The sequence below is a fragment of the Lepisma saccharinum genome, chromosome 18, assembly GCF_977018435.1.
Source record: "Lepisma saccharinum chromosome 18, izLepSacc3.1, whole genome shotgun sequence".
In the NCBI taxonomy this organism is placed as follows: domain Eukaryota; kingdom Metazoa; phylum Arthropoda; class Insecta; order Zygentoma; family Lepismatidae; genus Lepisma; species Lepisma saccharinum.
The window spans coordinates 53,835,823-53,848,238 of NC_139246.1; the positions used below are offsets into that span (position 1 = coordinate 53,835,823).

Here is a 12,416-nt window from a genome sequence, read left to right on the forward strand (position 1 = left end):
TGTTTCATGTTCTTCTTCTGTATACACCAATGTCACAGTTTGAATATCGGACAATTATTATGACACAACAAACAAAAATGTACCGGACAATAATTATGGGACAGAGGGAGTATTCAATTATAAAATATTATTCCAGTGTGTCTGTTCCTTCATCTTAACACTTCTCTTTCTTTTGATGCATTAAAATACATCTTACGACGATGCAAGAAACAAACAATACACACACTTGCATCAATTAATTCATTGAATTATATAAATTAATTATTATGTATTTTCTTTTGCCTTGTTTCCAAAGGATTTATACTCACTATAGATTTGCTTCTCAGATTTCAACATCATAGCATATTTAACAGACACTAAAAGAAACTCCGCGATAAAATTCTAGAGAATGGTCAGTTAATATTTTAGATGATAAAATTTGAGATTATTTTCTATGAAGTTCTTCTCGGGGAAAACACTAGCATACAAGCATTTACAGTTTCGTGCAAGACACGTAACAATATAGCCAACGAATTGAGACAATAGACAAGAATTCTTAAATTGTTATCAAAGTTTATTTTCTTCTAATGCACACTCCAGGACGCTGGAATAATGAAACGTCGAACAATTACTGCGAGAGTGATAGTCCTGTGGCAATTAAGAGGGGACGCACTGAAACAAACGCGTCTTCAAACGCACATAAGTGTGAACGTGAAAGCATGCGATTCGTTAAAAAAAATGTTATTTTTCCACTGCTCGATTTTCCCTATTGTTGTTGCCTTATAAAAGGAGCCGCTGGATATGGCATCTCATTCAGTGAATCACCCTCCTCCAGCACTTGGTTCTCTAGCAGCGGTGAATATTTTCAGCTGTATATTATCATGTACGGTAACTGGATGGTGCGTATGCAAGTTTCGTTGTAACTATTAAGCATTTTAAAATCCTGTTGAGCTATTTGGATTCATGTTTTTTGTTGATAGTTTTCTTTACTTTTCTATGTCTCTGGGCTCGAGCGTATCCAGGATGGGGGTGAGGGCTAAATCTGGTTCTCACTACATTTTATAAGAATGGTTTATATGATTTTAGAACACGAATACATATTTGGTGTTAGTGTGTGTGTATGTCTGCTCGTTGCCCGATCGTGGTAAGTATTGGACAGAGGTTCCCGTGTTCGAATCCAGGACTTGGCACGGGTGTTCTTTGTGAGCGTTCATTCATCAATTTCATCTAATCATCATCACTCATTCTCATCGTCGTTATTATCCAAAAATAGAAGAAAAGCTACGCTAAGAAACATAAATACTAACAGAGCAAGTACATGTCTATGCACATAGGACCATTGGACGCACACGTTATCAAATTGCTAGCGTGAGGGGTTCCGAGTTCCGGGTTCGATTCGACTCAGCACTATTAGGACAATTGGAGAAATACTTGAAAGGAACTAGCGGGCTTCGGTTTCGAAAACCAGAAAACAGCGCCAATGGGACTTTATGACCTGACCATGCACTGTTTGCTTATGAAAAATATTTAATAATTTCATACATTGATTCGTATGTATTATAACCTCTCAAATTGATTCGCCGAGAATTAACTTTCTAATTCGTCTCCTTGCTAAGGGCTGCAACCCTGTCAGCACATCTCCTAAGTACGCCCTTGTCTCTTCGATTAGTATTAAATTGTGAATTCCTAAAAGAATGAGCTGGCCTCTGTGGAGACGTAGCTACGCTGCATAACGCTCTGAAGGCAGAGATCCCAGATGTGCACCTTGGCCAATCATTGATGTCACTGTGTTTGTCTCATCATCCATTCGTCAAGTCTTGCCCGATCGCTGTCACCTACTAGTCAAGCGGTACCGGGTTCGACTCTCGGTGGAGACCCACTGCATAGTGGTTCGGATCTAACTTTAAGCTGCACGTTAAAGTCCCATTAAATTGACAAAAAAGAAAAAAAACAGGGGTCCCGGGTTCGAATCTCGGCCTGGTCATGGACGTTTGTGAGTGTCCATTCATTATTTTAACATATCACCACTCATACCCATCTTCGCAAATTAGCCCAAAGTGACACAAAAGCGAAGTAAAATAAACCTAATCAATCAATCAATTAATTAATTAATTAAAGAAAAAACTCTGATAAAAAATTGTTAACAATGTTGATCTAGACACTTTATCTAGACAGAGCCATTTCTAATATTCTGTGTGGCTAGACAAAGATATTCATGTAAATATATCGTGTGGGATGGGTGCAGGAGAGGTAATTATGGGATCTGAATAAGTATAATAAGTGGAAGGCACATAGTGGTTCGGAACCAATATTAACTTTAAGCCCAGTACCAATTAAACTAGTGCAAATTTTTACAGTTAATTAGTTATAGATATTTCAAACCTAATAATAATAATAATAATAATATACAACACTTTATATTTTCTGAGCAGTTACTAACAATAATGTTATCATTCAAGGGATCGAGCACGCTTGTAACAATTCAATTTTCTTGATGTTAATTATGAGTTAATTGGCCTGAAAGTCCTTATGTTTTTGTAATTTTCTTTTCCTATTTGTAATTTTACTCTTTTTGGAACTTATAGTACACTAGGTCATCCTACTGTGACACGTGACTCTCCGAAAACACGATCTTGGAAATTAAACGAAATATCTTGATGTTTAGGAAGGATAACAATCTTATCATGAAGCAAAATTGCATGAGTGTGTGTGTATTCAAAACATTCATTACTGTCTTTGTATGTAACTACGTACTATCCTTGAAATGGCCTAATCTATATTTCTGATCGCAGTGATTATTCTTTGCAGATGTTCGCTTTTGTGATCCTTGTAGCTGCTTCGCTATTAGAAGCATCTCCAGTTTATGCACAGGACGTAAATTTGCTTCAACACAAGACACATCACAAGAAAGTAGTCGATTATTACGTAAGTACTCAATGGAATTTGTAATTGACAATTGATTATGGAATAAGGATGAAGCAGCAAGATTAATCAACTCTTAACTCTCTTCATTAATTTCCTTCAGGTCGATCAAAATATTGTCAATCCTTCCCCGTCTTGATCATCCCACAGGTCTCTTGCCATCAGGTTTCCCAATAAAACCTTGCAATACTTTTTATCTCTTCCATACATGCTTCATGACCTACCCACTGAAGTCTTCCTGATTTAATTATTCTAATAATATAATGGCATAAATATAGATTATGCGTATCAATATTATGTTATATTATTCACTCTTCTCTCTTATGCCCAACGATATCTTTCTTAACATTTTATTTTCAAAAACTCTTAATTTATGTTCCCCTCACTTACATTAAAAGAGGAACATAAATTAAGAGTATTTGAAAATAACATCCTTATAAAACTATTTCGGTCTAAATGGGATGAGGAAACAGGTGGGTGGAGAAGGTTACATAATTTAGAACTGTATGTATTTATGTCCACATATTGTTAGAATAATTAAATGAAGAGGACTTAGATAGGCAGGCCGTGTGACACGAATGGCAGAAGGCTAGAGAGTTAGTAGCTTTTAGCGCAAGACTATGTTTCATATCCATACAAAACTACAGACATACGTAGTTACCTTATTGTATTTTTTAAAAGTTTATGAATGATAAAGTACAAAGTTTGGAAAGTTAAACCAGACCGCCTCGTCTTGAGAGACATTCTCACTCACTTAGTTTGGAATTCTTATTTATCCTTCACTATGACATTTCCAGTATTTATTGTAAAGGTTAGGAGTGACATTTCTTTACCTTCAAGGTTTCATTATATGGCATTAATTTATGAGAAAGTTTTGTTTGAGACCAAGTGTCATGATGTGGGTAGGTTTCTCGTGCCCAACCTTCCATAATGCATTACCAGAATTAACACTGCTTTCACATTCTTCTTTAATGTCGTTCACGACGTCAGGAGTCGCACGTGGTTATTCTTTGTGAGTGTCCCTTCATCAATTTCATCATAACATCACTCAGCCTCATTTTCAAGATTAGGCAAAAGTGGCAGAAAAGCGAAGTAAAATAAACTAAATAAGAGATATCGTTCATTTGTTAATGTCAGTCTCGTGTGTGTGAATTCTTAATTAAATTCAAATTTATTGTTATCTATAAGCAGATTTTGTTTATTACCTAACACTTGGTTTCGTCTTCAGAACTTCCTTCTCTAAAAGTGTTCATGAGCTCTTACTAATTTTTATTAACTTTTATTAATACGACGCAATACTAAAATATTGAAATGGGTTAGGTAAAACAGTCTACTATCACATTTAAAATTATAGATGCTCGAGTTTGCACTCCAATTAAAAATTAACCAGTAGACCTTCATAAAAACGAGTTAGATCAAAATTTAATTTTTTTTCAATTTTGCGTTAATCTATACCAATCTTGTTTTTTTTTCGAGTATGCCTTGTATTTTTTATCGTTGTGAGAACAAAAAAAGGGCCGTATTCTTTTTAGTTTTGCAAATGATCGCTCTCTTTGAAATTCTGTAAAACAAAAACGGGTTGTTCAATCGTTATTTAATTTTAGTAGGGTGCAGCAGAAAGGTTTTAAACACAATTTTTAATTTTCAGGTTTTCAAATTATTATTTTTTTTAAAAAAAAAACACGTTATTTTCAATTTTGCCAAACAACTTTTTCTTAGTATTAGGTAGTCATACAAATACAATACTGGCCTTGTTTTGAAACTCTTTGCATCTGTTTTTAAAATCCATTATCACTGTCAATTCACATTGTGAAGCTATACAGATTTTTATTCAGTGGAGTAAATCTGTACGTGGAACTGGCCGGACCCTGTGGCCGCTGCGACGCCAAGGGTCCCGGGTTCGAAAACCGCTCGGGTTTGGTTCTTTGTGAATGTCCATTCATCAATTCCATCATTTCATCACTCATCCCCGTCTTCGCAAATTAGCCAAGAGGCTCAAAACGCGATGTAAAATAAACTAAATCAATCAATCACGTACGTGGATCTTGGCAACACCGCAAACATTGACTCGCAACGTGGCCGGCCGGTTCAACGGAGATCGCTTTGTGCCGCGTTGACTACGTTCCGCGTACAGATTTTCTCCGCTGACTAAAAATCTGTATAAAGTCGGTTTCACAATGTGAATTGACGACGATAAAGGATTATAAAAACAGATGCAAAGAACTTCAAAACAGGACCAATATTGTATTTGTGTGACTACCCAATACCAAGAAAAAGTTGTTTGGTAAAATTGAAAATAACGTGTTTTTTTTAGGAATTTCGAAAACCTGAAAATTAAAAATTGTGTTTAAAACCATTCTACCTGACCCTACTAAAATTTCATAACGATCGGACAACCCGTTTACAGAATTTTAAAGATAGTGATCGTTTGAAAAAAAAAACGCCTTTTTTTTATTCTCAACGATAAAAAATACAAGGCATACTCGAAAAAGAAATGTACTAGCATAGATTAACGCAGAATTGGATAAGCTAAATTGTGATGTAACTCGTTTTTATGTAGGTTTACTGGTTATTTTTTAATTGGAGTCCAAACTCGAGTATCTATAATTTTTAATCCGATAGTAGTCTCACATATTCATTCTCACAGAGCGATCTATTTAAGTGTAGACCGCCGCGTCAGTGTTTGCACAATCGGCAAGCGAGGAAATCGCGGCTGTTTATCGGCATCGTAGGGTGTTGATGAAGCAAGCACACAACAGCGTCTGTAATTATTTTAAGAAGAGATTTACTTACGAGATTTATAAAACGAAGTGTTCAAACTAGTTGCCTTCCATGCCACATATGGTTGATGTTTCTTTATTAAGACCGCACTAACAAAAGCTAGTGGGAGAATAGAAACCGGTTCATACGGAGGTCCTGAAAGTAGACAGGTGACCGTGAAGTGCTAGAGTGCTTGTTACGTATTGCGTTTCTTCTAGCGCATTCAACCGCAAAGTGTGTTATGCCTCAGCAAATGTTTACTACTGCACAGCACGTGAAGTTCAAAGCCGATTTGAAACAAGATTTCCGGGTGTAAAAGTTCCATGTCGTAAATAAATCACTCTTTAAACTAGTTACGGAAACTTGGGCGCTTGATTCACGGACAGTCTACAGTGCCGACATGCGGCGGCGAATGCCTCGCTTGCCGATAGCACAAACACTGACGTGGCGGTCTGCACTTCAATGGATCGCTCTGTGGTTACTCAACAGCACATTTCAAATCCCTTTATTCAAGGCTTGATCACTTATCATTTTTTCCCTTTAGGCCCATCCTAAGTACGAATTCGAGTACGCAGTGGATGACAAACACACGGGCGACAACAAGTTGCAGTGGGAGTCACGTGATGGAAACGTCGTGAAGGGACAGTACACCGTGTTGCAGCCGGACGGCGTCATAAGAATCGTGGAGTACACGGCCGACGACAACGGCTTTAATGCCGTCGTGAAGAAGGAGGGTCACGCTGTCCATCCCAATGTCAAACCCAAAACCTACGGCCAGGGTATCACGGGTGGCAGGAGATAGTTGGCTCATGAAGGTTTAATCTAGTCCACTACGTCGAACCCAGTTCCTTTCATATCGATGTTTTTTTTTTTTGTAAATTATTTTTTGTTGTTCCTACCATTTTGTATTTGCTCAAAAATAAAACTTGATAAAATAAAGGAACGGTGATTTATTTTCAGAAAATTCATGAATTGCCTACCCTTGTATTACTCAAAGGATATATGAACAATTAATTCTCTTGTAGCCTGCAGCTAACATTTGCTCACTGCCCGATAGAAAAGTACATAGTCGCGACCATCGACGCAAGGGAGCATGTTATTGTGACGTCACACTGCAAGATTGAGTCCAAACAAAGTAGTTACGCGTTTTAGCCTATTCAAAAGCATTAGATTTTCCATCGGAAGGTGTAGCTTAAGAATTGTGACAGCAGTAACGAAACAAAAGTGTATCGTACATCAATGTAAAGATGAGATTTCGGAGAATACGTCGATATTATTGCACATATCTTACAGAGGAGAATGGAAAAATAAATGGATTAGGAAATCGAGTGAAGCGAATGCTTCTAGCGGCTTCCGATACGAAACTGCAGCAATAGGCGGCCGCGCTGCAGTCATATGAGCGTGCTGAACTCCCAGAAATCATATCGGTAGCATCGACGAAGGTGAGCTCGGTATAGCTTCGGGTGTGTTCGGAAACTGTAGAGCTCGTTTTTTTTTTTAAAAAAAATACATGATTTTCTTACTCCAGTAATTCTTTACCTCATGCTCTGTAAGGTTTGTGTAGTAAATATATCGACGTATTCTGAAATCTCACCTCTGCATGAATGTACGATATACATCACAATTTTGTTCAAGAACTGCTGTGTCAATACTTAAAGCTACCTCTTATGATGGAGTATTCAATGCCTTTGAATAGGAAAAAACCACGTGCCACATTTGTTTGGATTCAAATCGTGCTCAATGGTCTGCTGTGACGTCACCACTAATATGATCCAGTGCGCTAACTGGAGGATCCCAGTGGCGAAAAGGGGAGACGACAGTGGAACGGCTACAGGGACCAAGTTTTTGCGGTTGAAACACCATTGACGTTTCACACTTAGGGCGCCTTCCAGAACCCACCTGTGCATGGGATAGGTGCACCGCTGATGCACCCTTTGACGTTCCGTACTTGTCCACCAGAGCTTCCAGCACGTTGAACCATGACGTCATCATTTTACATGGGACTCTAGAGCTGGTGCAGCTGGTGAATGAAACTGGCGTCTGATGAAAAATATGCTCTCGGGCTATCGACCAGGTGAGTTGTGGAAAAGATTCCAAGGATTCCAAGCTTTCGAGAGTTAACGTCACTCTCATATTAAGGATATAAGTCTTCTACCCTGAAGTTGAGAGTGACTTTAGCTCTCGAAAGCTTAGATATCCTCCCACAACTCACCTGGTCGATAGCCCGACAGAATCTTTTCATCATTCGTCGCCAGGAAAGCTTCAAGACTTACATCAAAATGGCGTCGTCTGCTTTGAAACTTGTTCTGCTTCATTATATCTATTGTATAGCCAATAATAAGGAGTGCCATGCTGATTTTGTTACACTGAGGGTTAATAATCTGGATGGAGGCATAAACTGTTGACATTTTAATAGTGTTGTTCTTTCACTTGCGTGCAAAGTGAAAAAAAAGTGTGCTGGTGCATCAAACCATACGTCTGTGATGACAGGCGCAACCACAAATTCTTGTCTGGGGTGGGGGGGCAAGTACCAGGATAAACGTACCAATAATAATAATAATAATTTAATAATATTGATAATAAAATAATGTTAATAATAATATTACTAATAATGTTATTATAACATTATTATTATTGTTATTATTGATTTGCTTTATTTTACTTCGTTTCTTGTGTCACTATTGGCTAATTTGCGAAGATGGAGATGAGTGATGTCATGATGAAAATGATGAATGGATACTTGCAAACATCCATACCCAAGCCGGGATTCGAACCCAGGACCAACATTATTATTACCACTAGTAGTGGTAGTATCAAGGACGTTATTATCCTCGTAAACTACGCAAAAAGGGGGTAGAAGTTTGTTCTAAAGCATTTGTGTTCGAACAAACGATTCGAATTATTTTCTTAACATGTTCAATTTCATATTAATAACGGAAAGCAATGAGCACATAAACTATTTTTGAAAGATAGAAAATGCTTGATAAATGCATTCCAAGTATAATATATTTTACATTAACATAACTTTCATGCACGATATATGTTTCACATCTATGCAACGTGGAGCGACGTGGACACTATATTGTGTACGTATCTAAAGTTTCCTTAATACATATTATATACAGCATACGCGGTGGCTCAGTCGGTAACGCGTCTGACTACCATGGTCAAGGTCCCGGGTTCGATCCCCGGCCGGTTCAAATCCGGGAACTTTTGGAAGCGGCCCCGGCGCCCACCCAGCGTCGAATAACATGGGTACCTGGGAGAAACCCTGGGGCGTAAAGGCGGTCAGGGGCGTGATGCTGATCACATCACCCTCACTCATGACCGGATCAAGAAAGTATGGGACGTTACCCCCACTTTACATAAATTATCTCTGAAATGTGAACGCTCCCTTTCCTCAAGAACAGTTGTTCATGCATTTAATGAATTTAAAACAAAATCAATTAAGACAAGTCTTATTTCTCTGTCTGGTGATTCACAATGCATTACAGCGAAGAAACAAAAACTGCGAGCAAAAAAATTTTTGGATCCAATTTTTTTGCATGCTGAAATCAATATTAATTGAATAGGGCGCAAATAATTTCACGGAACGCCATGGCATTATATCATTAATAACTTTTGTGCCTCCCCGATGGTGTAGTGGTGACATCGTCGCCTTGTGATCACGGTGTCCCGGGTTCGATACCCGGTAGAGACACATAGTGGTTCGGAACCCACTTTAAGCTATAGGCCCAGTCTCAATTAGCCTTTCTGTGCATAAAGTACACTTAAAACACAAATCAATCAATCAATTTTACAATTATTTTTTTCATTTAGGTCATTCGGCGCTCAGGGTCGTTTCCCGCCGTCCCCTAGCTACGGTTCTGAACTTCATAAGACTAAGGAAAGCAGATATTGCGAGCGAACCGAGGACGAAAATTTTACGAAAAGTATTTTTATTTGCATTAAATTTGAAGTTCTTAGTGGTAATTGTCTCTGCAGGTACACTTGGCCGTCAATGTTTGCCCCCCTTGCCCGCCCTAGAACTAATTTCCGACCAAGGTTGGGGGGGGGGGAGGCAATGCCCCCCTGCAACCCTGTGGTAGCGCCATTGTCTGTGTTGCGCTGCAACATGCAGAAAAATCTCCATTCGCAATATTCGATATTTTTACAAACAATATCACTTAAATTCGTAGTGCACATGCAAAATGGGATGCCGTTAAGTGAAAGTATGTAATATTCATGAGTATATTCTGTGATTTAGTCACTATCAGTGAAGTTTTCTTAATAAAGGCGAATATGAGTTGCTTTCCGAACCTAGTCTTCATTTGTTTCAGTATGAAGCTTTCTGGATTTCACCGACATTGACGCCATTTTTGGTTCACCAGTGGTCTCCAGCTAGTCTGGTCTTCTGCAGGTGGCGCCAGGATCTGAGCTTTCTACGAGAGGTGCGATGTTTATAGTTGTCACTGTTATTATTTTTTCTTGTTTGTCAAGCAAACAATAATGGACAATAGACAATGACAGAGAGAGACAAATGAATTGAATGTATGGGTAACCAGGGCAAGAGTGAACATCGGGGCAAGAGTAAACATCGCATTTCCGTAGATTTGGCAACACCGCAAAACAAATGAATAGCGTAAACCGGGAAGTCAACATGGCTACCGAGTGTTAACAGCAGCAGAACGTTCGGCCTGGACTGTGATGCCGAGGAAAGTGGCATAAAGTTGAAAACTCCCACCCGAGCAAAGTTTTTGCGGGTATGTGTTGCATTTGATAGTGTAGTATATACGACAAGTGGAAGGTTGTAAATGTTCGTGCGAAAGGCATCATTCCTAAGTATTATTTGGACATGGTGTAGAAAGAAAACACGTGCCCAGCCAAGAGCTGGCATCCACGATTGTAAAGGACGACAATTCCGGGGCAAGAGTGAATGGGATAAGAAGGAACGTTCACCCTTGCCCCTCCTCGAGAGATGTAATCTTGACATGCTTACATAGTAAACACTCCCACCACATTGCAGCCATAAATTACAGCCTTTGGACAGATCTTTCTTTTCTCCTTTTAAAGCAAAGTACAACAAATGTTTGGACTTATGGATGTCAAATCATCCAGGGCGAAAAGTTACTCACTTTGATCTTGCTAAGCTTGTAACAGAAGCTTGTAGCTCAACAGCGACGGGTGCAATTGCCTCTGCCGGATTCAAATGTACTGGGATATATCCTTTCAACCCCGACATATTCCAGGATGTCGACTACGTGATCTCCAGCCTTTCAGAGCACCAAGTGGCAGAGCAAGTCCATCACAACGTTCCAGGCACTTCTGTCACAGGAAATAGTGATCCAGAGGCAGCTTGTCGACAAGATGATATCTCAGACGGCCAAGTAACACAACAGGTAGTCCACCAGGAAGGCAATGAACCAGTTCCATCCACTTCAGCGCAAAGTATTTTAGATATTTCTCCACTTCCTCTCTTACAGGCATCCAACACAGGGCGAGGGGAAAAATCAACTGTTCTTACATCGTCACCACATAAAAATATGCTTATAGAAAGAGCAAGAAAACGAAACTGTGCCAGTCGCGCCAAGAGAAGGTCATCATTGGAGCCAGCAGTGCCAGGTGAACAATCCAAGAACATACCTTCGTTTCGTGGATCTGATAATGAGACATCTTCTGCGCAAGCGGACGACACAACACCTCATGCTTCCAACACCAGCCACAATGCACCTTGCCAGTTCTGTGGTGAATTGTTTGCTGAAACTCCCGAAGGTGAAATGTGGGTACGCTGTGCCATTTGCCAGCAATGGTCTCATGAGCAGTGCTCAAACTTTGATTCTGCACAGCCTCTGAATGTGTGCGACTACTGCAAGTGATTTTGTTTGTGTTTCATAGCTACTTTCTGCATCACATTTTCTTTCACATATGTTCCAACTACAATATTTGAGCTCTTATGGTGTAATAGTTTTGTATTTCATTAAATGTCTAATGTTTACTTGTGTGTTCCTTCTTGCCCCGTGCCCTGTTTATTCTTACCCCACCCACCGGGGCAAGAGTGAATTTTTGCAGAGTTCGGAAATATTCCCTGTGGCACATTGGTAGTTTGCCTAAGTTCATAAATGTGACATTCCTATGATACTAGAAATTTGTACTTTTCATGTGATATCATTGTCATATCTTTACTCTACGTGTTTCACTTCAAATATGTCTTCCGAAAAAAAATGTTCACTCTTGCCCTGGTTACCCATAATTATAGCTTTTAAGTCCACTTTATGCACAGATATGCTAATCTGGACTGGAGTGGGTTCCGAACCACTGTGCAATGTGCCTCCACCGGGTATCGAACTCTCAACACCTTGATTTCAAGGCGGAGAGACAAAGAAAATGTAGACAGTGGAGACGAAGTTCTTAAGGAGTATATTGGAGAAGACCAGAAGGGATAGAATAAGGAATGAAGAGATCCCACAGATAGTGGGGGTGGTGAAGCTTCAAGACAGGATACAATTGGCACAGTTGAGATAGTTTGGTTACATTAAGGACAAACCACTGCACTGGGATACCAACTTAACCACTTCTTTTACTGGTTTCTCAGGATACCACTGACAGAACGTTACATAAATATTGAGTAGAATCTGTTTCTCGCCCCTCTTCGAAGGCTGTCCTTGCTGGTGCTTTGAAAACAAGCTTGGAGAACACGGAGACTTTCGCGCACGCATAGAACTCGCAATGTTATTTTTTAAGGACAAGTCAGGCAATATTACTAAATGGCACTACTT

At 39.3% G+C, this 12,416-nt stretch overlaps 1 protein-coding gene across 1 annotated transcript; it reads left to right on the forward strand.

The window, feature by feature from the left end:
• Positions 1–804: 804 nt before the first annotated feature.
• On the forward strand, positions 805–6,594 carry LOC146002080 (cuticle protein 19-like). Its single transcript, XM_083139796.1, has 3 exons — positions 805–878; positions 2,788–2,904; positions 6,206–6,594. The coding sequence occupies exons 1-3, from the start codon at positions 861–863 to the stop codon at positions 6,461–6,463; spliced, it is 393 nt and encodes a 130-aa protein (XP_082995922.1). The 5' UTR covers positions 805–860; the 3' UTR covers positions 6,464–6,594.
• Positions 6,595–12,416: the final 5,822 nt, after the last annotated feature.

Excerpts from the sequence above, each read along its gene's own strand:
- LOC146002080 (XM_083139796.1), top strand. Across the intron at positions 2,905-6,205 it reads AGAAAGTAGTCGATTATTAC|GCCCATCCTAAGTACGAATT; the intron begins GTAAGTACTCAA and ends TTTTCCCTTTAG.